The 26,348-nt window shown below is 38.2% G+C and overlaps 1 protein-coding gene across 2 annotated transcripts in view; it reads right to left on the reverse strand.

Annotated features, from left to right (window-relative positions):
• LOC149532726 (uncharacterized) overlaps positions 1-26,348 on the reverse strand; it is a 203,607-nt gene that overhangs the window by 122,601 nt on the left and 54,658 nt on the right. For both annotated transcript variants that reach the window (XM_089807366.1, XM_089807365.1), the window contains exons 4-5: positions 26,123-26,237; positions 19,729-20,779 (exon numbers count right to left, since the gene is read on the reverse strand). In XM_089807366.1, the coding sequence (XP_089663492.1) occupies positions 19,729-20,779; positions 26,123-26,237 (1,166 nt within the window). The remainder of the gene's footprint in view (positions 1-19,728; positions 20,780-26,122; positions 26,238-26,348) is intronic.

Consider the following 26,348-nt stretch of genomic DNA (forward strand, 5'->3'; position numbering starts at 1 on the left):
CTAATAAAAAAAAGAAACCATCAAAAAATATTGGATGAGGAAAAGAGAACATCATCCAAGATGTGCAAACAAGAAAAAGGTCAAACAAGCAAAGTGAAAGGTCTTTGCATAAAAGGAAAAAGCCTAGAAGTGGCTCCATCATCACCCAACAAGATCCCAAGCTTGCAAGAAATTGATCCTTTCACAAGAGGAGAGGTTGAAACCAGCAAATAAGATAAGATAAATTTATTAATGTCCAACAAGAAACCAACAAAGGGCATGAGGGATTGCAAGAAGCAAAGTAACAACCCAGTAAAGAGCAAGAGCACCAAACGGTGTCCGAAAGAAACAAGTGAACAACCAAGGAACCAAAAGACCAAACAAAAACAACAACCAAAGCAAGTGGGGTTGCCAAAAACGGCAGCCCAGCCCACTAGTTAGTCCAATCTGTCAAGAAAAAGTCAAGAATCGACGAATAGGCCATAGGAGAAGATGTTCACAAGAAGATCATATAACTCTACTAGTGCAAAATAGGAAAAGTATCAATAACTTTCAGGAATTTACCCATCAGGGAAATGAGAAACAAGGGCCTATTGTAGAGGAGTACCTCAACACAATATTATGAGGAGATCTTGGAGAGGCAGCAATTCTCATTACAAAAGAAAAAGTGAATAATGAGATAGTATTAGAGTATTTTTTTTATTTTATGCTTATTAATTAAATCATATTGATTTAATTATATAAGTTTCTATTACTCTAGGTACTTAAGCTTCATTTAGGTGCATTATTAATTAATTATTAATTAATAATGGACAACCTAGTTTTTACCTTTAGGGTTTCTATCTCACCTTTATAAGGTTGAGCATTGTATTTTTTCATTATCTCTTATGCATTTTTCACATTTCAGAGAAACTTTTCTTCTATCTCCATTTTTCTTCTCTTGTAACAGGTTATTGGCTAACAAGTTCTTCTTGGGTTGTGTAGAATTGATATTAATCAATTCTTTCATGGTATCTGAGCTCAAATCTCTAGCTGCTTGTTCTTGATTTGAAGAATTTTTTGGAAATTCAAAGGTTTGATCTTTCAGAAGTTTTTTTTGGTTGGATCTGGGGATACACTTTTGTTGGAGGCCTCTTGGGCCAAAACAAACCTCACCAATGGATTCAGAGGATTGATCCGAGGAATTTTGATATAAAATTCGACCTATTTTGGTTACCGGAGCAATCTGTAAAAAATTTAGCCCCTGGACCATTTGCACGCATTCCAAGGTTAAAAAAATTTAAAAATGTGCAAACTTTTTTTGTTATTTTAAAAAAAAATTTAATTTCAACGTTTTTGAAAAAGTTGAAATGCAAATTTTATACAAATTTTTTAAAAAGGTTGTTTAATGCGTTATAGAGTTTTTTTTATCAACTTTGAAAAAGGTTGATCTGACGCCTAGTACACCTACGTCAGAGGGTACACTGATGCTTGTACATCCTGGATTAGAGGGTACTCCTGCATGCACAGTAGGGTATGCCTATACGCATGCCCTTTTGGCATTTTTTTAAGATTAAAAAACTTTGTTTTTATCTCGTCCGCCACATTTGGTGGCCCTTTTTGTAATGACCCTTACCAACAGGCCACTAAAAAACCCTAAATTTAATACACTGCTGAAATTATATTGCTAAATAAAAAAAATAGCTGATGTAAATAGTGCCAATGTATTCATTCAATGATAACCAAGTGTTTTTACATATGATATGCAATTTTCAGCACCGAAACATTACAACATGGCACATTACAGACAAACCCTAACTGGCTGAATTCAACTAAGAACTTGTTACAACTACAAATTGAAATGAAGAACTTGGATTGATCAAATGTTGGAGACTAAATGCTGAAGATGATATGATGAAAGTGCAACTCCAATTGAAACTCCAAACCAGCAATTAAGCACAAGTGAAAGGATTGAAATATCCTTCCCACAGCTGCAATAATTCAGGTGATCTTTCACACCCTCAAAATTGCATACCAATTGAGAGTTTTCGTTCTCACTGGCCAATTGTGACTACTTGCAGAAACCCTAGGCTCCACAACGCACATTAGCAAATATCAATAATAAATCTCGATGATAGGCAATGAGCCCTCAATGCCTATTTACTCTTTTTTCCCTCGATAGGTCGGCCTCCTTTTTAATTTTTTCTCCGCTTCTTCCAGCAACCTCTAGAACATTATTTTATTTAATAACTTTATAAAATATATCACTTTATTAAATTAATTAAATATAAAGTTACTTTGTAATATATTTTTTAATTGATAACTTTATAAATAATTAACTCCTCCAAAACGGGGACATTACAGGTCCACCCCTCCTAAAATTGCTTGGCCTCAAGCAATCTTAATGCTGGATGCTACAAAATCACTTCTCCCTCCCAAGTAACATCTTCAACAGGTAAATCTTTCCACTTAACCAGATACTCTCTGATTACTCTCCTGCGAAGCTGCTTCTCTCTACTATCCAGAATGGATTTTGGAACTAATATCAATTTTCCCCTCATCATCCAAGGGAGGTAATACTGCAGAAGGCATCACGTTCTGACCCAATGCCTTTTTGAGGTGTGATACATGAAACCCATTGTGCACTCTACTGTCTGCAGGAAGCTCCAACTCATAAGCCACCTCACCAACTCGCCTCATGATCTTGAATGGTCCATAATAGCGTGGCTTGAGTTTCTCTGCACCACTCTCCTTGAGAGTGGACTGCTTATAGGGCTGCAACATGAGGTAAACCATATCATTTACTTCAAAACTACGCTCAGTCCTCTTCTTGTCTGCATACTGCTTTTGCTGGTTTTGAGCTCTAGCAATGTTCTCTCTGAGAGTAGCAACTATATCCTTACTTTCCTGTAACAGTTCACCTGCACAGGGTATCCAACTGTCTCCCAACAATAAATCTAAGAAACTAGGTGCCCCATAACCATAAAGTGCCATGATGGGTGTCATTTGTATAGTCTTCTGGTATGTAGTATTGTAACAATACTCTCAGAGATATATCCATCTGACCCAAGCTCGCTGTTGATCTGCCACATAATTTCTCAAATACCCTTCCACCCATTTGTTTGCAATCTTCGTTTGACCATTGGTCTGTGGGTGATAACTAGTGCTAGGTGTAAGCTCAGTGCCACACAACTGAAATACCTCCTACCAAAAGTGACTCATGAAGCGACTGTCCCTGTCACTCACAATGCTCCGAGGCAAACCATGTAATCTGAAAACCTCCCTGAAGAAGACCTCTGCCAACTGAGTTGCTGAGTATGTAGTAGCAATAGGGAAGAAGTGAGCATATTTTGTCAGCCTATCCACCACCACATAGATACAATCGCGCCCCTGGGCCCTGGGCAAGCCCGTGATAAAATCCATAGAGATGCACTCCTACTTCCTGTCAGGAACAGGAAGTGGTTGTAGGAGCCCTACTGGATAAGTGTGCTCTTGTTTGTTCTGCTGGCAAACATGACATTCACGCACATACTGCAAAACATCAGCCTTAAGTCCCTTCCAAGTGAACCGCTCCCGTACTAACCTGTAAGTCTTGAAATACCCAGGATGGCCTGCTGTAGGTGAATTATGGAATGCTCTCAAAATCAACTGCTTCACTTTTGATCCTGGGACTAAGTAAATCTTGTTCTTGTAAATGATCAAATCATCTATGAGAGTGTACCTGGTGTCGATCATTGTTCCCTCCACTATATCAGAGGCCCATGTGTCTCTGGCATATTCTGCTACAATCAAGTGTCACCAATCTTCTGATATCTGAATCATAGAAGTGAGGTGTGGCCTACGGGATAAAGCATTTGCAACAATATTCTGTGTCCCCTTAACATATCTAATATCAAAATCATAGGCCTGTAACTTACTCACCCACTGCTGCTGACGATCATTTAGGTCCTGCTGTCCCAAAAAGTGCCTCAAACTATTATGATCAGTTTTAATACAAAATTTGCTGCCTACAAGATACTGTCTGAATTTGGCCAAGGCATGCATGATGGCCAACATCTCCTTATCATATACGTTGAATGATCTCTCGGGCCCTCTGAGTTTCCTACTCTCATAAGCTATAGGATGTTTGTCCTGCATGAGTACAGCACCAACTCCCTCTCCAGAAGCATCACATTGAAGCTCAAATGGCTTCGTGAAATCAGGCAATGCTAATACTGGGCATGTAGTCATTATTTACTTGAACCACATAAAACAATCTTGTGCCTCCCGAGTCAACACAAATGCCCCTTTCTTCAGCAAATCTGTCATGGGTGCTACATGTCATGAGTAGCCACTGAAAAACCTACAATAGAATCCACATAGACCAAGGAACCCCCTTTAACTGTGTAAGGTTCTCTGGCGGTGGCCAATCAACAATAGCGCGGATCTTTTCAGGATCTATTCGCACTCCTTCTGCACTAATGATGTGTCCAAGATACAACAGTTATGTCATCCCCAAATCACATTTGGACTCTTGGCATACAAGGACTCCCTCTATAAAATGCTCAATACTATCTCCAAGTGCTCTAAATGCCCCTGCCATGTCCTGCTATAGATCAAAATATCATCAAAGAACACCAGCACAAATTTCCTCAACTGATGGTGGAAGACCTTGTTCATAGTGGACTGAAAAGTGGCAGGTGCATTAGTCAAACCAAAAGGCATGACTACAAACTCGAAGTGCCCACAATGACATCTGAAAGTAGTTTTCTCAATATCCTGCTCTCAAACTCTAATCTAGTGATAGCCTGATCTCAAGTCAATCTTTTGTGAAATAACAAACCCCATGTAATTCGTCTATTAACTCATCGATGTGTGGGATGTGATACGTGGTTTTTAGAGTTCTCTTATTCAACACCCTGTAATCAATACACATTCGTAGAGTACCATCCTTTTTTTTTTACCAAAACAACAGAAGATGCAAAAGGTGACTTACTTGGTCTAATGTGTCCCATTGCTAGCAACTCCTTGATGGTCCTCTCGATCTCATCTTTGAGTCGTTTTGGGTGCTGGTATGGTGTGATCATGACAGGCTTAGCACCTTCCACCAGCTCAATAATGTGCTCAATGCCTCTGTCTAGTGGCCTGCCTGGTGGAATCTCACTGAATACCTTCTCATACTTGATTCTCAATTTCTGAATATCTGGATGATATTCAGTCTTATGTTGCTCCTTCTGGGTAGGCATCAAGGCACATATTGCTTCCCACTCTATATTGTTATGCCCGGCTAATCTCTCCAACTGCCTAAATGAGATAGTCCTAACATCACCATTACGGATAGCCTTCAGCACATCCACCTTGAATCGTATCTCCATATCCTCCAGTCTTAGGGTAACCTCCTTCAAAGAATGTAGCCACTGCATCCCAAGTACTATGTCCATGTCACCCATGTTGACCACATGATAGTCCGCCTTGAACTCATAGTTGTTTAGGCACAAAGGTAGATCTTGCACCATCCTGTCATAGTAAAGAGTATATCCATCAGCTACCTTGACTCTCAATCCTTAGAACTCCTCAGTAATGAGTCCACACCTCTCCAAAAATCGTGCATCGATGAAATTATTTGTGGCACCTGTATCCAATAGAGTAATAACCTTCTGTCCTGCCAAGACTCCCCGGAGTCTAAAAGATCCCTCTCTTTGAATACTAGACAGACGTGCCTCCTAAAAATGTAGCTCTGGAGCCTCTTTTTTCTCAGCACTATCCACCTCTTGTTCACCCTCTACCTCATCAAGATCCTCATCATGGTGCTCTGAGCTGTCTGAATCCGAACCCTCGTAATAAGCCCACATCGCCCGATTAGCCTTCCTCTTAGGCCTCATAGGACAATCATGACCAAACTCATAGGGACCCTTGCAAAAGAAACATAGCTTCTTCCTACATAGATCATTAAGCGTTTCCTTATCCAAAGGTGTAGCTGACTTGCCTTTTGAGTCACTAACCTTCTCTTTACCCTTGCTGAATTCCCCTTTGTTATCTCTAAATCAGTGTTATGGGACTCAGACTCGCCTCTGACTCGGAAAGTCAAAATCCGACTCAGACTCGGACTCGATGACCGGACTCGGCAAGGACTCGAAAAATTGAAAAACTCATAAAATTCAAAGATTTTTAAGGATTTTAAGATTGTTTCATGTATCTTTTAGTCAATTAACATCAAATACACAATAATTGAGATAAATAGAAGCTACTTAATACACATACACAATTTTTCATAGATCACATAAGTATAAAAGCGAATTTTTGAAGGAAAAAAACTAAATAACACAATATAAAGTTATGAACTATAAAGTAATAAACATAGTGTCACTCAAGTATCAAAGACTCAAATGTCTACAACATTCATGGATTACAAAATCCATGGCATCAAATTCAAATGTTCAAAACATATATCAAAATAACAACTAGAGCCATCCTCTATGTCCTCCTACGAGTGCGCCTAAGATAAGTCATGGAAGACTCTAGAGCCATCCTCTCTACCTATGTCTGAGGTTGACCCTGAACCTCCTCCTCATCCTCATCATCATCATCCTCCTCACACACATAATCCTCGTCATCAACCTGGGATCCATCACTCCTAGCCTCAAGGTCCTCCACTCTGTCTCCTCGTGCTCTAGCCTCCTCAACTGCCATCGCTACTGCCTCAGCCTCTCGATCCACCTGATCTACCCACTCCACATCTTCATCACTAAAGATAGATCATCCACACCTGTGTTCCACTCTGCATGAGGCTCAACATTCTCTAATACAATCGGTGTTGTATCGGTGTCAAGGATCTGTCTATGGCGAAGGCGAAGGTTGTAGTGAACAAAGACAAGACCATTTAATTTTTGCACTACCAACCTATTGCGCTTATTTGAGTGTATGTGCTCAAAAAGACTCCAATTACACTCACATCCTGATGCACTAGATGGCTGGCTCAAGATGCGAATCGCAATCCTCTATAAATTTGGCACCTTTGTGCCAAACATCTCCCACCATGCATCTGAAACAAGAAATTTTTGAATCATATCAATCACTTTGAATTTATCAAATTAAGATGGTAATAGAATTACTATTAGAAATTAGGATATAGAATCAAAGATTTTTAGTGTTTACCAAGCATCAATGCTGTCCTATTTTTCTTGCACAACTCTCGTGCAAATAAGTCCCCTTGAACTTTCTTAAATAGCTCAATCTCACGGACTATATCTGTGCTAACTACTGAATTAGGTGACATTCTCTCTACAACATCGTAGAGGCCACTCCACACCCCATCATCAAATGTGGGTTGAATTGGTATGCTGGATTAAGGAAGTAGGCCGTTGCATGTATAGGCCTATGAAGTAGATTGTGCCACCGTCTATCAATGACATCCCATATAGGCCCATACCTATCTCGATTCTCTGCAAAAAAAGAGCGAATGGCCTCCTTCACCCTATCCATGCCCTCATAAATGTAGCCCATTGAGGGCTTCTCTCCATCAGCAATTTGTAGGAGAACAATAAGCAATTTTACAAACTGCAATCATTATGAAAGTTGGAAAAGAAATAATCAGCTTTAAGTTTTTTCTTTAAAAAATGAACAATAATTTATAACATAATTTCATAAACAAAATAAAGTTGAAATAAGGACAAAAAGAAAAATTACCGTCACAATATCAGCAATCGGTGTCCAAAAAGAAGGCTCGTCAAAAATATGATCAGCTGCAGCAATCCCTGCAGTGGTCTTTGCATATGATGATGCAAGCCACTCCTCACTGACAAACATGCGTCTCAAACCTCCCTTTGAATCAAGCAAGGATTTCAATGTGAGGAAGTTGATTGCAAATCTAGTGACCCCTGGACAAGACAACTCCCTTTGCTCATTGTGTTTCCTAATGAGGTTGAGGACCCATGTATGATTATATATGAATTTTCATACACTCCTTCCTCACTCTATAACTGTTTTGATCCAAGGGAGTTTACCAAGATCCTCTAACATGAGGTCAATGCAGTGAGCAGCACAAGGGGTCCAAAATAGGTGAGGGTGTCTCTCCATAAGAAGTTTTCCTGCAGCAACATAATTTGTTGCATTATCAGTAACTATTTGCACCACATTCTCCTCACCCACATCCTTTATCACTTCATCCATTATCCCACAAAGATATTCAGTATTCTTTGTTTTTCCTGAGGCATCAATGAATTTCAAAAAAACCGTGGCACCTGAAGAAAAAGAAACAAATTAGTATTATGACTAATGATGAATCATAATTTATAAATTCAAAATTTATAAACTTAATCACGTAAGTACAAGTTCTACTTCTAAATTTTTAATGTCTAAGACTCTAAGTACAATTACAGTTTACCTGATGAACAAACAAGAAAGTTGAGGAGTGTTCTACTCTTTCTATCAGTCCAACCATCAGTCATGATGGTGCAACCTTTTTTCTTCCACACCTCACGCTGCTCTGTGATTTCAACTTGTACATCAGCCACCCTTTGGTTCAAAATAGGGTCTCCTAGCTCTTCAGCACTAGAGGCTTTGAACCCTGGACCACAAACAGCAACAGCATCGATTCCAATTTGCCAATAAGGGGACCTAAAACAAATAGAATAAAATTTAAAGTTAAACAAATTAGTATATTATAAATAAATTTGAAAACAAAATACAAATTAAAAAAAACAAAATAAACATATTATTGAAAGCTGAAACTTGTAACTTTGAAAGCAAGAGAAGACTTAAATTTAAATTTACATAAATAATCACCTTGCTGCATTGAATGAAATGTTGTAGATGAAGCAATCCCCAAGTGCCAATTTTGCATAATCATGTTTATCCTTGTTCCAACCCATGCCCTCAAGCGATGGTTGTGAACCTGGAGCCGTGTGTGGAGCAAACATAGAATCAAGTGTCGATTTTTGCTTACGAATGCGAGGCCCAATGCTCACACTCGTAGAAGCAGTGGTATCCGTAGGTGGAGTAGTGGATAATGGAGAGCGAAAACTAGAAGACCCCTGTTGGGCTCTGGCTAGTTGTGCCATTTCTTCATGTTGCTTCTTTTTCAATTCTTTTTGCTCCATTTTTTCCTCTAGAAGAGTTTGGATGTCTCGCATAACATCTTGGGGTACATCTTTGCATTTTTTAGCATCACATCTAGGTATATGTGCTAGGTGATACTTCAATCTATTTATTCCTCCCCCATTATATACCACACCACAATGCCAACATGTAACAACTCCCTTTTTGTGCCCCGGGATGGCATGTTTCCAAGCCCTATCCCTTGCTATTGCACTTGGGTCTGCATTAGAGTTAAATGGAGGCCTATTTCCACTTCCCTCACCTTGTTGTTGAGACATTATATCAAATTTGAACAAGTTATTGTTCGCTGCCAGGCTGCTGCAATATGAATGTAAACAAAATGAGAAGTAAAAAAATAGTAGACTAGTAGTAGAGAGTAGAGACCAAACAAATTTAAACAAAATGAGAAGTAAAAATACTAAAAAATACGAATGTAAAAGTTTAAAACATAGTATAAAACAACACAAAGAAATGCAACAACAACTTGTAGCTTACCTCTTCAAATTTGCACAAGCAATGGAAATGCAAGTTTGTAGAAACCTCCTCCAAATGCTCCCTTAAGCTCCTCTCAATGCTTTAATGCAAGCTAGAAAGATGCACAAACCATTAGCAATCAATATGGGAGAGCAAACCGGTTTGTTGATTTCTCTCTCAAAACCCCAATATTCTTCTCGAACTCTTTCCTCTCTCTTGTGAGCACAAGCAAATGGTGGAATGACTTTTTTAGGTCAATAACATGTTATACAAACCAAAAAAGTCCTATTAAACAAAACATTTTTATGTTTTTAAAACTTTTTTTCGTCTTTTCCATCTCACTCGCCAGCGAGAGTCCTGGCATCGGGACTCGCCGAGTCTGACTAGACTCTACCAAGACTCGACAGAGTTCGAGTCCAAAGGCAGTCTCCCTCGGAAAGGTGGGCTCTGCCTCGAACTCGCAGAGTCCGAGGCTGACTCAGCGAGTCCTGTTACACTACTCTAAATGATGAAGAACCCTTCAAACTAAACCGGTTTGCTAGAGCTGCAAGTTCCATACTGCGGGCTTTCTTCATGGCTTCCTATAATGTAGGAGGATCAAAGGCCTTTACCCACCCCTTGAGTGGTTCAGTTAATCCCTCTGTGAATAAAATGACTAGCCTCCGTTCTGAAATGTCAAGCACCATCACTACAAGCTTCTGGAAGTCATTAATAAATTGTTCTAAGCCTCCTGCCTGTCTCAATTGGGCTAACTCTCGGAAATAAACTTCAAGATTTTTTTTATCAAACCTTTCTATCAATCTATCCACGAACTCCTGATAAGTGGTTATCTAATTGTGTTGCAATGTGATCATGCCATGTGTCCACCAATCATGCACTGCCCCATCTAAGTGTAAAGTGGCATACTTAAGTGCTTCAAATTTTGTCATAGTCTTCAGAGATAGGAAAGTATCCACCTTATGAATCCAAGCACGAGCAATCATTTTTCCACTGCCATCGAATGTGGGTAATACCAACTTGTTGGTGACCTGTTGCAACTCACTGTGTTTATCTGCCTACTTCTGCCTGGCAGCTCTATAGTTCAAGTACCTGTCAAATGTCCATCCATCCTGTACATATGTTGGTAATGAATCCCACTCATTCCTCGCTTGTCGGAGTTCATCTACAATATTTGTTACCATAGCATCAGGTGTGCGTGCTGGAGTTTCTTCCTTGAATGTAGGACGTGTGGGTCTGTCAGCTGTTCCAAACCGTGTCCTATGTTGTGATCCTGCTATGCTCCTGTCATCCTGGTCATTATTATGATTATTTCTCCTATTTTCCCCAATAAAATGTTGCATCATAACCATCATTGCCTGTGTACTTGCCTCTATTGACTGTAGAAGCCTCTCCTCATGCTGTAAAGTCTCATCATCTCGCATAATTCTCGGTGGGCTTTGAGAATGTCTCTCAACCATATTCTCAGTTATGCTAGTTCCCTGTGTAAATAGAGCCTTTTTGGTTTTTTTACTTTTGTAAACTAAATTGGCTGCATAAACCCTATCAGGCTGGTAGGAAACCACACTGATACCATTGTAATGACCCTTACCAACAGGCCACAAAAAAACCCTAAATTTAATACACTGCTGAAAGTATATTGCTGAATAAAAAAAATAACTGATGTAAAATAGTGCCAATGTATTCATTCAATGATAACCAAGTGTTTTTAAATATGATATGCAATTTTCAACACCGAAACATTACAACATGGCACATTACAAACAAACTCTAACTAGCTGAATTCAACTGAGAACTTGTTACAACTACAGACTGAAATGAAGAACCTGGATTGATCAAATGCTGGAGACTGAATGCTGAAGATGATATGATGAAAGTGCAACTCCAATTAAAACTCCAAACCAGCAATTAAGCACAAGTGAAAGGACTGAAATATCCTTCCCACAGCTGCAATAATTCACGTGATCTTTCACACCCTCAAAATTGCGTACCAATTGAGAGTTTTCGTTCTCAATGGCCAATTGTGACTACTTGCAAAACCCTAGGCTCCACAACGCACATCAGCAAATATCAATAATAAATCTCGATGATAAACAACGAGCCCTCAATGCCTATTTATTCTTTTTCCCCTCGATAGGTCGGCCTCCTTTTTAATTTTTTCTCCGCTTCTTCCAGCAACCTCTAGAACATTATTTTATTTAATAACTTTATAAAATATATCACTTTATTAAATTAATTAAATATAAAGTTACCTTGTAATATATTTTTTAATTGATAACTTTATAAATAATTAACTCCTCCAAAACGGGGACATTACACTTTTGGTACGATCCGTCTTTTTTGGTGAGACTTTTGGAGATCTGCCAAATTTGGCAAAATTTTTGGCACATGCAAAAAAAAATTTCAATTTTGGGCACGCATTGCGAGGTGCCATATCAACACACATTCAGCCAATGACGTCAATGCCCAGTCAACCACCACATCAGCGACCAACCAACCAGTGACGTCAGCACCCAGTCAACCACCACATCAGTGCACTATCAACGATGACATCATCAAAGTGTAATATGACAGGCAAATGGCTGTCAATTTGTTTGTCGTGACTTTTTTTCCAAAGAGCTTTTTTGGACCTGTAGTTGGTTATTTGGCCATAACTTGGGCATACGGAGGTCTTTTTCCTATTCGAAAGAAGCGTCGAAAAGCTAGTTCAAAGGCGGAGACAATGGTGTTGGTTTCGTTTCATTCCGAGTTCGTTTGAGCTTCCAATTTTGGCATTGAAGTAGAGGCTTCTGTTTCTCTCTTCTCTGCATCTGAAATCCAAGTTCCTTTCTCAATTTTTATGCTTTCTATAGTTGTTTTCTTTGGTATTTAAGAGATATCATCTGTTGTGGGGGGGCATTTTCTTTTCTATACTTTAATTCAGAATAAGACCCTTCTACTTTCGTCTTCTTCTCTCAATGGCGGACTCTTATGTTGCCTACCTTACACCACACAACTACCATACTTGGAAAGGACAGATGACCAGATTGCTTATGGCAAAGGGATTATGGTCATGTCTCGATGCGGCTCAACCAGTTCTACAGAGGCCTTATGAGCTTCTTATGCAGCACAATAAAATGGATGAGGCAATGGGCCTCATTGCAATGAATATTTCAGATGGGTTACTATTTCACCTGGATGGTTTGAATACACCCAGGGCTATGTGGGACAAGTTTTCCACCTTATTTGACACAATGAATTAGTTCAGGGTTTTACAGATAGATGCAGAGTTTACCTCCTTGATTCCTGAATCATTCACCAGCATTGAGGATTTCTTGATGAAATTCAAGTCTCTTCGATCTATGTTATAGATTGCTGGAAAGACAAAGTCTGATGATGAGTGTATCTTCCTGATACTATCCAAGCTTCGAGGACCTTATAAAATTTTCACTTCTACCTTCTACTCCACTATGGATGCTCTAGGTGCACGACATGTTATGCCCTCTTTCGAGACCTTTTGTGACCGGTTGACTCATGAGCAATCAAAGCTCACTCAGATGGATTCTCTTACAAGTTCACAGTCATAGGCATTGCTTGCCAAGTCACCTCAAAGTACACAGAAGCCGAAGCAAATATCAGATTCCTCTTCTCAACACTCTATTGGCCCACCATCTTCTTCTAAGGAGAAACAGAAGACTGAGGGACCTACATGTTCCTATTGTCAGAAGAGAACACACGATGAGTCACTTTGCTATCAGAAGAAGTTTGATGGTTACGAGAAACAGATAGCGGATTTGCAAGCTCTTCTTCAAAAGAGCAATCTTTCCTCTCCATCCTCTTCTAGCTCATAGGGGTCTGCTTATCAATCTTCCACTATCAATCCTACAGCTGGACAGGATCCTGGAAAGGGTCATGCATTACAGGCTTCTTTCACATCCCCTTCACAGGTCCCTTGGATACTGGATTCAAGTGCTTCTCACCATATGTCATCTTCTCGAGAGATATTCTCTTCTTTTGAGGCTTCTCCTATTCCCCATATTATCATTGGGAATAACATTGTTATGACAATCTGTGGGAAAGGCACTGTATGCATTCAAGATGGCACATTCAATGATGTGTTGTATGTTCCATCTCTGTCTGCAAACCTTTTATCAGTTTATCAGATTTCTCACAGTGGGTCCGGGAAGACAGTTGAGTTCACTCCAAATTCAGTTTTCATCTAGGATAGTATGACAGGAGGTATTGTTGCTACAGGGACAATTGATCTTTCCACCCATGTCTACTCCTTTTCACACTTTGGTCCACCTTTGCCAGAGCACGACTCTCCTCCTTTGAGAGAGCATCATGTGGTACAGTCAGGTTGCTTGAACCTCTGTGTGGTTCCTGAGACTACTATTGTGACTACCCTGCCACCTCCTACTGAGGATTCTACAGAGGACATTCCTCTCCTCTTTGATGACAGTGTCAGCAAACCTATCATACCACTTACATTGGGGATTCCCTTTCAGGATCCTCGTGTCTACTCCTTTGAGCATCAGCTCAGCCTTCCAGTGAGACCTCAGCTTTCAAGGTTCCCTCTACAGTGTCCACTAACTTTCACTCCTTTTCATTGGAGTCACAGTGGTTTGTTCATTGATCCAGGGGTTCTTTCCTTCCGAGGGGGCTTTGGAGCCTCGACCCTCTATCACAGGGGGGTTGGCAGCATGCATTGTACTTATGGCTTTGAGAGAGTCTCTTGAAGTCATTATTTTTTGTCTTTGTGTGCTTTTACATCTCTTTTTGGAGAGGGGTTTTTTCCCACTGGGTTTTCTCCTTTGCTCCGGTTTATATGGATTTCCTTGTACTGGGTACCTGATCAGGCCTTGTTGTCGAGACCCATTTGTTTTTGCTTTCATAGCATTGCTAGGTAAGCTTACTCCCTGCTTTCAGCTTAGGAAGGGTACTAGAGTATTTTTTTATTTTATGCTAATTAATTAAAAATCATATTGATTTAATTATATAAGTTTCTATTACTCTATGTTTACCATACTGAGCATAGACAATAGATATGAATAGCAGAACTTCTTATTTTATTCACATATGCCAAAGACATTACATTATGCTTCAATCATGATTTACAATGATCCCGAAGGGTGTATTAATACTTTCCAAAGAACCTTCCCGAAGGGGTCCGTTGGCTACATAACAAGAACCTTTCCGAAGGGACCCGTCGGCTACATACAAGAACATTTCCGAAGGGACCCGTCAGTTACATACAAGAACCTTCCCAAAGGGGTCCGTCGGCTACATAACAACCTTCTCGAAAGGACCCATCGGCTACACAATATTTATTGACAACATCATCTCCCCCAAAGAGAAAAGTCGTCTCCTGACGACTACAAAACAAAACTCAAACAACTAATACAACAATATTGATCTGTCACATCACTCTCACATTCGTCCTGTGCTTGCACCAAACTAGTTTCCAAAACACACTATCTCCTTAGTCAAACTGACCTTGATAGCCACCTGTGCCACTTTCTCTGCTTCCAATTTTGGGTCCACTAAGCCAAGTGTCGCTGAAGTGCCCTCAACTGGATGATCGACTCCTCTCGAGCTCTCTCTGCATCCACCAAGACAGCTTCACGTCCAACACCTACTCCAAGTGTAACACCCCTCTCGAAATGCTTGTTCATAGATCTTTCCACCTCTGGCACACTATGCCTGCAGCAGCTCTAAGTTTCATCAATTGGTCATACTTCCCACGACTGATATCTACAACAACACTATTTCTGCAATTTCTCCTAATCCCGCACTCTTTCTGGCAACCGCTGATGCTTCTCCTTCCCTTTGGCATCAAATGCTACTCATTCCGAGCATATTCTTGATTTGTTAACGTTTTTTTTTTTTTAATTTACAAAACCTCATTCTGCGTATTGAACCACTTCACCGTTCTAGACTGTTTATCCGCCATTGCTACAAACCCTAGAAACCCTAGAAAACCTTAGAAAACCCCCAAATCGAAAACACCCAAAGGGTGTATAAATACTTTCCGAAGAACCTTCCAAAGGGGTCCGTCGGCTACATAACAAGAACCTTTCCGAAGGGACCCGTCAACTACATACAAGAACCTTTCCGAAGGGACCCGTCGGCTACATACAAGAACCTTTCCGAAGGGGTCCATCAGCTACATAACAAGAACCTTCCCGAAGGGACTCATCGGCTACACAATATTTACCGACGACACTCTAGGTACTTAAGCTTCATTTAGGTGCATTATTAATTAATTATTAATTAATAATGTACAACCTAATTTTTTCCTTTAGGGTTTCTATCTCACCTTTATAAGGTTGAGCATTGTACTTTTTCATTATCTCTTATGCATTTTTCACATTTGAGAGCAACTTTTCTTCTGTCTCCATTTTTCTTCTCTTGTAATAGGTTATTGGCTAACAGGTTCTTCTTGGGTTGTGTAGAATTGATATTAATCAATTCTTTTAGATAGTACATGAACAGAAACACTTGTCAATATATGATCAATAAACAATCACTCCAAATTGGTACAAGTAAAGGATGCAGAAAGATCCTAAGAAGGTATGATCCTACATTAGAAATACAACAAATCCCAAACTGAATCATTAAGCCAACAAAGAAGGGCAAAGCACAACGATTCTCCAAGGTTACCAGGGATGAATCAAGGTCCAAAACTCTGCATGTTGCAGTGCCTAAGGTTGATATGGCCAAAGACAAGATTACTCTAGAGGAATATGATGATAGCATTTGATCTAGTACATGCAACTAAGACATAGCCAATAAAGGAATTTGACGATTCCACCCAAGCAATGAAAGAAAAGATGAAGAAATTGGAGGAAAAGTACTAGAAAGTAAAGAGCAAGAACAAAGCCACGTACAAATATCTATAGTGCCTACCTTGTCCAATTAGGAAACAAGACCAAGCCTTTGATCCACCTAAGGTTCTTCCAAGGGAATCAACAGAAGTTATCAAGGACATGAGAGAAATTACCCAAGGTGCAAAAGAATGGGTGAAAAGAATTCAAGATGGGGCAAGGAAATCTATAAAGGACCTAGTTTTGATATATGGAAGGGTATAAGCTACCCTTGCCAAGATATAATGTGTGGATGAAATGTGGAATTATACACACCTCTACCAGAATGAGACGATCCCACACTTGCAAACTTTGGTAATGGGAAAACATTGATTGATAGTGAAATACTATGGTTAGGTGAGGCATATGATTTCACTTGCTGGTATAGTGCAATAGTCACAAGAAAATAAAGGAGTTTGCTTGAATGACGAAGATGGTTGAAAATATCGGAAAAGGAATCTTCAATACTATTGTTGAAGAACAGACTAGAAGAGTCCATTATAACAAATCCCTCCTTAAGAGACAACTTAGAGAATGTTTGCATATTCTCAAATATTAGGTGCACCACTCAAGAATCAATACCAAATTGAGAGAACTTTAACAAATGTAACAAAGGCATGCCCATTATGGAGTCCAAGCAAGAAACGACATTGTTTTAGTGTCAACAAATTGGAGATGGTGCTTTTCAGATCTGTTACATTCGGGGAAAGGAATTAAGCATAAGCTACTCTAATTGAATGAGGATCTTATTAGTCCATGTAGACCGACTCATTTATTATAGATTCTCTCTCCATGCCCTAACCCTAATTAGGGCTCAAGTGGCAAAATTTAGGCCTTCATTTATGTTTAAATCTAGGCGACTCATTGTAATTTGAAAGACTACAAAAGGGGGCTCACCTCTCATTTGTAACAGAGCAAACTTGCATGGTTTCTTTGTTCCCTCACTAATAATAGATTTTCTTTCATGTTGGTTGATGAATGAGATTGATAATATTGTTATAGTGAAAACATTTGCTCATACATTTTAATATTAGATGATTTGCATGTGTTGTTTAAGGCTGGTTTAAGCGATTTATGTGGATGCTTAACTTCAATTACTGAACAACATTGTTTCATGATGGTCTTCATTTGTGGTTTGAAATTCGTTTGCAAAGCCCTTAAAGATTGCACCACTTTTAAATTGTTGTTGAATTTGGTGAAGCAAAAAGAGGTAAATTTCACTTCGCAATATTTGTCTTTCGAGTTCTTAGGTTTAAAATAGATTTCTCAGCCCTATCTCATTTACATTCAGCATATTTGGTGAAAATATCCAAAAGTACTAATTGTCAAATCTTTCCAAATAGCTCCCAAAACTAGTATTGTTGAAGCCATCTTGAAGAAAATTCTGTGAGTCCCTCTATGTTACCAGCATAGCAAAACAACCACTGAGCTTATCTACACATCAAGACCTAACATAAAAAGACCTTGGAGTCACTTGTATGATCTTTTGAAATCTTAGAATACACAAGATTTTGCTTAAGAGAGGATAAGATACTTGGGTATTTTATCACGTGTCGGTGTGGTCACAAAACACCCATCAACATAGCCCAATTCATTTTGTAGAGTCAAAGAGAAAGAAGAAGAATTTTAAATTCAGAATTTAATTTTCCCTCTAGGCTATTTGGCAATTTAAATTTTAACTTCTATCCTCGTCCCTCTTTTACCTATGTCCACTTGAGGGGACATAATATTACTTTATTAAACTAAAACACTAAAATGAATAATCAAATGCATTGTTCAACTGAGTTTCCTGATGGGGAGATATGGTGACAAGGGGTGGGTTTCAAGGAGTTTGGATTTCATTCATTCAAAACTATGCAAGACATCCTAGTAATCATCGATGCAAGGTACTTTGTTTTGTTGGCCAACAATTCGAACAAAAAAGTTTCAATATACATTTTGAAGCAACTTGATTGATTTGGTTCCTTTAACAAATCCAAGGGATCAGTTGAGAACCAAACAAGAAGCTGGATCAAAATTTGTGATCCAATAGTAAGAGAAAATTCAGTTCCAAAGATTCAATACAACAAGAAGGTACTCTAAGACATTTTACAGCCCCATACACACTCAATAAAATAGGTTGTCTTGGCATTTCAATTTGTGACTTCTGAGACAACTCAGCTCATGATAGTATGTGAGATGTAACTTCTGTTCAAATTATATGGGGAAGGTTCCTGAAATTTAAAATAGCCGTACATGCTAGGCTATAGAAAATTTAATATATTCTTCACACAATACAATATTTACTGGATGGTTTTCCATGAAAATACAACTATTTGACTATCTTTTTTAAAAGAAAAGACCAACACTCTGATGCACACTTGGTTTGAAAGGATTAACTAACTTAAAACAACACATGATGATGTGAACTAAATTATTAAGCCCTATACACAAACTAGATGAACAAATAACTTCAACAGAAACCTTGATGTTATAATCCAATTTCAAATTGATTACAGACGTCACAATCATAAAACAGCAAACACAAAGATAATAGTTTGAACAATATTTCAATAGGTGGCTCATATAGCATAAAAAGAGTCTGATGCCTGCTGAAGGAACCTTATTCGCAATAGTGTAAGTCAGTAGATCTAGCTGCACCCACTCCAATTCCACAACACATCAATGATGGGAGATGTCATCATTAAATCCATCAAAAAAAATGTTAGAAAAGCATCTTTGGGTTAAGCACACACTTATGAGTACTATAATTACTGTACGAGGTCCAAATTTACTCTTCATACATACTGCAGTGCTTCAATCATAACTTTTGGTTTTTCTCTTCTTTCTTTTCTTCCATCCATGGCACATAGGCATCAGGTTATGTACCTAATCATCATTTTTTACATTGATTTTCTTTCCTTTCTGTCCGGAATTTGATTTCTAATGCATATTCTTATCATTTTGAGCATCTTTGACCACTACCTGACACCTTTCACAAGTAGAATTCCGTGTTATGCGTCAATTTTATTTTATCTGGAAGTGAGATAGAGTATGCACATTATCTTTTTCAAATAATTCATCTTGTTCGCCCTCATTTGTCTTACCCACAGTATTCCAGGAAGTTCCCCATACATCATGTTTTCGATGATTGAAATCTAATTGAAGGGCACACAAACTTCATTTCTAAGCTAATTTCAGAGTTCAACTCTTTAAATGGTAAATCCTGTACACAATTTATTTAACAAATCTACAATTCAACTATATGCATTTATCTCTGTGTGTGCACAAGATTTTAATCTCATATGTTTAAAAGAAACAATTCTTATTCCAGAAGCAAATATGTGAAGTTTAATAAAAGAACATATATACTAAATAAAAACACAAATTTGGAACTCACCTTTGTAACTTCAAGCTGAAATTTTGCAACCCCTCACTTGAACACCAAATTTCCTTATAAAGTAGTTGACGGGGAGTCTCTTTCATAAGGTCCAGGAGCACCTTCCTCTTTACTTCCTGAGGCCAATCCCGACGTGAGATAACTTTGCGCAATCCTTTTTCTTTTAGTGCAGGAATAATCTTTCCATAGAACATGTCACTTGGACGTGGGACAGGTGGAATATTTGCAGCTGGAGTTCCACCAACAGTAGAACCAATCTGGGCATACTGTACCCTCTGTTGCCATGCTTTGAATACACTGTACATACTAACAACATTGTCCACCCACTGGATTAAACCAGCTCGACCGCTTATAGGAGTGACAGAATAGTATCGAACAGCTAGCAAACGACTGCGCATATCTAAGCTTCCATTCAGCATTCCATTTATAGCACGCAAAAGCTGCATAATTCTTGCATCAAGTCGCAAATCTTCCCTGCCCTTGAGAAGATAAGTATATCTTTGGCCATCTGAACCCAGGAAAACCAGTTTCTTTGGCTTTGTCTTTGTTGCCAGAATAGTTACTTGTTCACTAAAAGAAGAAACTGTAACTGGGCACAGGCGATCGCTGCCTTCAGCTTCAGAATCGGAAATTAAAATCTGTTTCTCAAGGCCAGGCATTGGAGCATCGGAAGAAGACAGTTGTGCAAGTTTTGGAGCAACGTCACCAAGAGAAACTGAAGGCTTCTTCTGATGGTTTGCCAAAGATGCAGCAATGATGTCAAATGGACGCCACACATCAGCAAGTGAAGCAGCAGTTGAATGTGGCATCTTAAAACTTGTTATGGCATCTTTAATTTGTTGACCATATTCTCTCTGAAACCAAGCCTCATGAGCAGTTTCTGGCAACCGAGAAGTTGAAGCTAGACGACGTTCCAAGGCCACAGCAATCGGTGCCATCATGGCAGAATATTTAGCAGCATTGATTTTCACTTTCTCACTATGGGTAAGGGTCATGTTCTCTGCCACCCTTGAAACCTCTTCTTTCAGTGTAGCTATGCGCCTCAAGACATCTGCAGCATAAAGTTATGTATATGTCAACTAAATCCTCTTTTATAGCTACAACTCTTCATTTTGAATCTATAAAATGGTACTTCAGCAGAAATATTAAACCTACCGTTAAAACTGCAAACTCATATCAGAGACAAAAAAATGCAGGAATAAGAATTTATTTCAGCTTTTACCATTTAACATGATAATTGATTATATTGTATTTTGTGACTCTAATGTGCTGAACAGGTGAATGGCATAAACTAATATTAAATCAGTATTATATTACCATGTGGCATGTTTTGTTTTTGCATGCCATAGAGTTGGAAGAAAATATTATAAACACAAAGATAAGAATGCCAGAAGATGGCATGTGTTATCCATTAACAACTTTACACATGCTTTATCTGATAGGGATAAAATGTTTGTTTAATATTTTATTATATATCAAAAATCTCAGCCCGTGACTGGAAATAACAATAAAACCGTTGCAATTGTTTACAATTTTTGCTGGATCTCTTCTTACTGAAGTAATATTTCTACATTCGATAGTAAGAAATATCCTAGGCCTACGCATGGAAACTTTGCGAAATATAAAATAAGGGAATCTTTTCAGACAATACTCATAAGCAAGAAAAGTATTTTGCATCTTGATCTCTGTATGAGGCAACTCACCACACTTAGTAATCTATTAGATAGGATATTCTTAGTTCTCTGTGTATTTGAAGGATCCATCAATCACTCGAGAATCTAGATTGATTTCTAGTCTCTGGAGTTCTTATGATAAATTTAATATGAAAGCTCTACAGCAGTGGTGCCAAAGTTTTGCACTGAAAATTTGAAAACCAATAAAGACAAATATAAGGCCGATTAACAAATTCTAATGGAACATATAATTTTTTTGTATTGAAGTCTTTCATTATTAATTCATACTTTTTATAGTTAATCTTTTTGTACTTAACTGTATGTGTCAGAGCCCTTGGTTATAGTTCTCAGCTCAGGAGATGAGGATCGAACCCCCATAGGCTATCTTTATGAGGCTATGGATATGGCCAAGGAGGCTATAAAAAATTACTACAAGAGAGACAGCCTCAAATTTGACTGCATATGGAAAATTATTGATAACAGATGAAACTATCAGCTCCACCAACCCATTCATACAGCAGGGTACTTCCTCAAACCTTGTTTTCGCTTCTCACCACCCCTCAGTTCCCAATGGAGAGGTCATGGAGGGCAATATTGAATGCATGCAAAGGATGATACTTGAAGTTGACATGAGAGACCTCATTTATTCCAAATTGGACAGATACCAGAATGTGCAAGGGGCAATCTATTCTCTTCAGGCATGGCCAAGAGAAGAAGAAACACTCTAGCCCCCAAGTATAATATTTAGATGCATGATAAGTAGATAAAAATTTAAAAATGTTTTCACCCTGCTTTCTAACTCTTCAATATCTTATTTAGCATATGCTTGGTAGCAAAGTTGGGGTGGAAATGTTTCAATCTGTGATGACTTGCCCTATAGATCATATGCTAGACTTGTAGTCAATCCAATTGTGAACACAATTGAAGATTTTTCAAGGCCATTCACATGAAGAAGAGGAAGAAGATAGCATAGAACACCTCAATAATCTTGTCTTTGTGCACTATAACCTTCAATTGTACACGAGGAAGGTAGAAGAAACAGGTCCAATGATTTGGATAATATAGATCCTTATTGTGATTGAACATCACAAGTGCAACCTCCATCCTTTACACAGGATGAGATCTATGGTTTGGAGACGCAAGCTACGGAGGAGTGGATGGATGTGCAATGGGGTTGGATGACATTGATGAGGAGGAGGAGATTGAGGATGATCTAGGATGGAGGTCAAGTCACAGATGGTTCTACAGAGGACAGAGGCACAACCATAACAAATTCCTAGGACTAGACGCCCTACCCCTCCCATAGTTTTTACTAGAGTTGTTGGGAAGGGGAAGAGGAAGAGGAAGACTATTTTGATGTTGTACTTGTAATCTACTTGTAGTTATACTTTATAAAGACAAGTTGCTATTTTAACTTTTTCCAAACGATCAAGGCACTAGCCATCAACATTCCACGTGAGGATGTCATTTTGTACCCAACCTGCACTTAAACATATTAGCTTGTTTCTTTTGTTTACTCATTTACTAGATTATTAGATACATCTCGTCATTGAATCTTGCAAAAACAAAATGCATTCCCTAATTAAATTTATGCAAGTTTTTAAGTTGTCGAGTTATCACTGAGTTTTGCTGGGTTTTTTGGACTTTGACAAGAAGTTGTCAAGTACGGGTATTTCAACTATGCCTTCATATGAATTGGTATAAATTAGGGAAGGTCCCTACTGGGGACATTACAAGTGGTATTAGATCATGTTCCTGCCAGCCTAAGGAGAACTAGTTGATGCAACTTAGCCAACGAGCAATTAGGGCTCTTAAAAGGTAAAGGAGAAATTTACCTCCCAAAGCAATACAAAAACCCTTCAAATGGAACAAGAAATGAGGGATTTCGTGGAAAGAAATGAGAAGACAAACGAAGCCATGCTCCAAACCTTATATAACATAAGAAACACATTAAAAGCAACCAAGGGAATGGCAGGAATACATATTCTAGCCAAATTGTAAGTGACAATGAGACCACCTCAAGAACCCTTGAAGCTTTCTTGCCTCCCTTTATAACGAGGGAAAGATCTCCAAGCGAAGGTGAAGAAATTAATAATCCAAACATGGAAAGACTCGCCATAGAATATGCTAAACTTGAGCCTGAGGCAAAAAGAGCATCCCCTTCGCACCATATTGCTAAGGCAAGATGAAAACCATTTCAAGGAGAAGAAATAATTACCCAAACCAAGATATTTAAAACAAAATAAGAAAGCTATGCATTCGTAGCTTTTATGGATCAAAAATGATTATGGTACAAGCAAGGTTACAAAAACTAGAAAATACCTCAATCACTACCCCATGACAAAAAAAGACATCACATTTGCCATATTACACTCGAAAGGAGTGGCACGTGATTGATGGCATGATACCCAAGACCACAAAAGCATAAAGACCTATGATGTTTTCAAAAGAAAATCCATTAAAAAAAATTGATTGAACTCATCCCAAAAACACTTCAAAAAGTTAACAAGTATAAGGCAAAGAGTAACTCTTTGAGACTACATCACAAAATTCCAAAGGTTATCCATTATGTTCTCGGAAATATCCAATGAAAGAATTACACATTCATAGAGGGTTGTCAGATAACATATGAGGATTGGTGAGTGCATGGACCCTCCTAAACTTAGAGACACAATAGTCTCGATGTTGCCCAAGCAAGTGAAACGAGGAATTCCAAACACACATCTAAAGATAGAACTTTTACAATAAGGCTCAGAAAAAGGCATATCCCTAAAGATAGAAATGATGCAAGGCTTTATGCTCCTGTTGCATAGAAAAGTGGAAGCTAAGACACATTTGTGAGTATAATAAGAATAAAGGAGAAAAGGTATGCTACAATTACGGAGATGAATGGAGACATGGATACAAATGTAATCCAAGGGACCTCAAGCCAAAAAACTAGTGTTTTAGATGTGAAAAGAGATAGGAGCCAAGGCATAAATGTGGGAAGACAAGCCAAGTCCATAGAATAAAATCAAGGTCCAATAGAGGAAGGGAAAAGGAAAGAAAAAAAAACAAGATACGATGAAAGAATTCTTAACATCGCCGAATCAAAGGAAGAAGGGATAAGAAACAAATGAAGCTTTGTGGAGGAGCAAACCTAGGGATAACGACAGCCTTGTAAATTATTCAACATATTTCCACAATAAAAATTGTAACATGTCAAATTGAAATTCTTCCTGTAGATAATTACATAAAACATGGATTTGGATAAAATGATTAACGTTTTTAACTTGGTTAGATTACTCCAAGAGACGGATCAGGTCTTGGTTGGACATTACTGCCTCTTGTGAATTAGTTACTCCAAAAGATGGATCTAGTCCTAGTTGGACATTCTTGCCTCTTGTAGATTAGTTACTCTAAAAGATGTATTTGGTCCTAGATGGACGTTCTTTCCTCTTGTGAATTGATCTAAGTCCTAGTTGGGTATTTTGCCTCTTGTGGATTGATTACTCCAAAAGGTGGATCTAGTCGTAGTTGGATGTTCCTACCTCTTGTGGGCCAACAGCACTGTATCGACACATATATTTATGTGCAAGTTTGTGTTAGGATATATACATGTGTCTACATCGTGTATGTTGTGTGTCTTCATGCATTCATGTGTCTACTTCATGTATGCTCTGTGCCTTCATGCAATCATGTGTATACTTAGTGTTTAAAAGTGTAAGTTCCATGTTTGATTTTCTTTATCATTGAATAAGAATATTAGAATAATTATAGTGAACCAAAAGATATGAATGTATTACATTTGAGCTCGTAGATGTTCGTTATGCTATCTTGCTAACATTGGGTTCTGCAAATATAATTGACACCATTGTGAGATGACCTAGATCCTTTACACCTACATATGTACATACATACATACCTACATAGGTACATGTGTACGTACATACAAACCTAGATACATACGTACGTACATAGAGATGTATGTACATACATACAGATATATATATATATATATATATATATATATATATATATATATATATATATATATATATATATATTGTTGTCTGTCTTGTGAGTTAATGTACAATTTAGTGGTTATTACAAGCAATATATCTCGCACTTATTAAAATAAGTTTTGTAGATTTGAATACAAATCTTCATCTTTAATTCATGACCTCATGTTTTGTTGAAGCTTGCAAGCATTAATCAGCTGTTTTTAGGTATTTTCCCACAATAGATTAAAATAGCATAAAGCTCTTGCCGTGCAAAAGTGTTGAATCACCTTGTGCCCTAGACTAAGATAAAATAATAGATTTTTATTTGGAGTTTGTTTGCATCGCATACTTAAAACCCCTAGTTTTTCATTTGCCAAATAGCTTTGTAATATACATACACGAGTTATTTTACATTGTCAAACACCCAGTGCTTAAAAGTAAAATCATCAAGAAAGGAATAGTGTCCTGACTCCATCTCTTTACTTCTGACCTCTTTTTTTGCAAAGGTAATTCATAGGCTTCAGATTACTAGATTAAGTTGGACAAATACAACCATGTATCTCTGTCCCATCTTTAATTTCATAGTAAAGATAAAATATATTAACTTTTCAAATGCTAGAGTGACAATGGTAGAAGAACTACCAAGAAATGCACTTAGCTATAAAACTAGACCCAAAAAAAAAATCTAACTCTAAAACGCAAATTCCAAGCATCAGAAGATATGACCAAAAATGCTACCTGCGTGAAGATCTTGTAGTGTGCTTAGCCACTGCTCCTCCCAAAGAACAGTGATTGACCCAAGTTCCACAATCATCAGTTGCACATCCTGAACAAGCTTTGGATGAATTTTACCCTACATTCATAGTTAATTTTTAATTGAATTAGCTCTCTCAAATTATGAAATCCAAAATAAAAATTGAAAATGAAGTTTCCAGCCCTTAAGTTTGAGTTATGGAAGAATTTA

The sequence above is a fragment of the Cupressus sempervirens genome, chromosome 10 (assembly GCF_028749045.1).
Source record: "Cupressus sempervirens isolate cs-2001-9-10 chromosome 10, ASM2874904v1, whole genome shotgun sequence".
NCBI classification, from domain to species: Eukaryota; Viridiplantae; Streptophyta; class Pinopsida; order Cupressales; family Cupressaceae; genus Cupressus; species Cupressus sempervirens.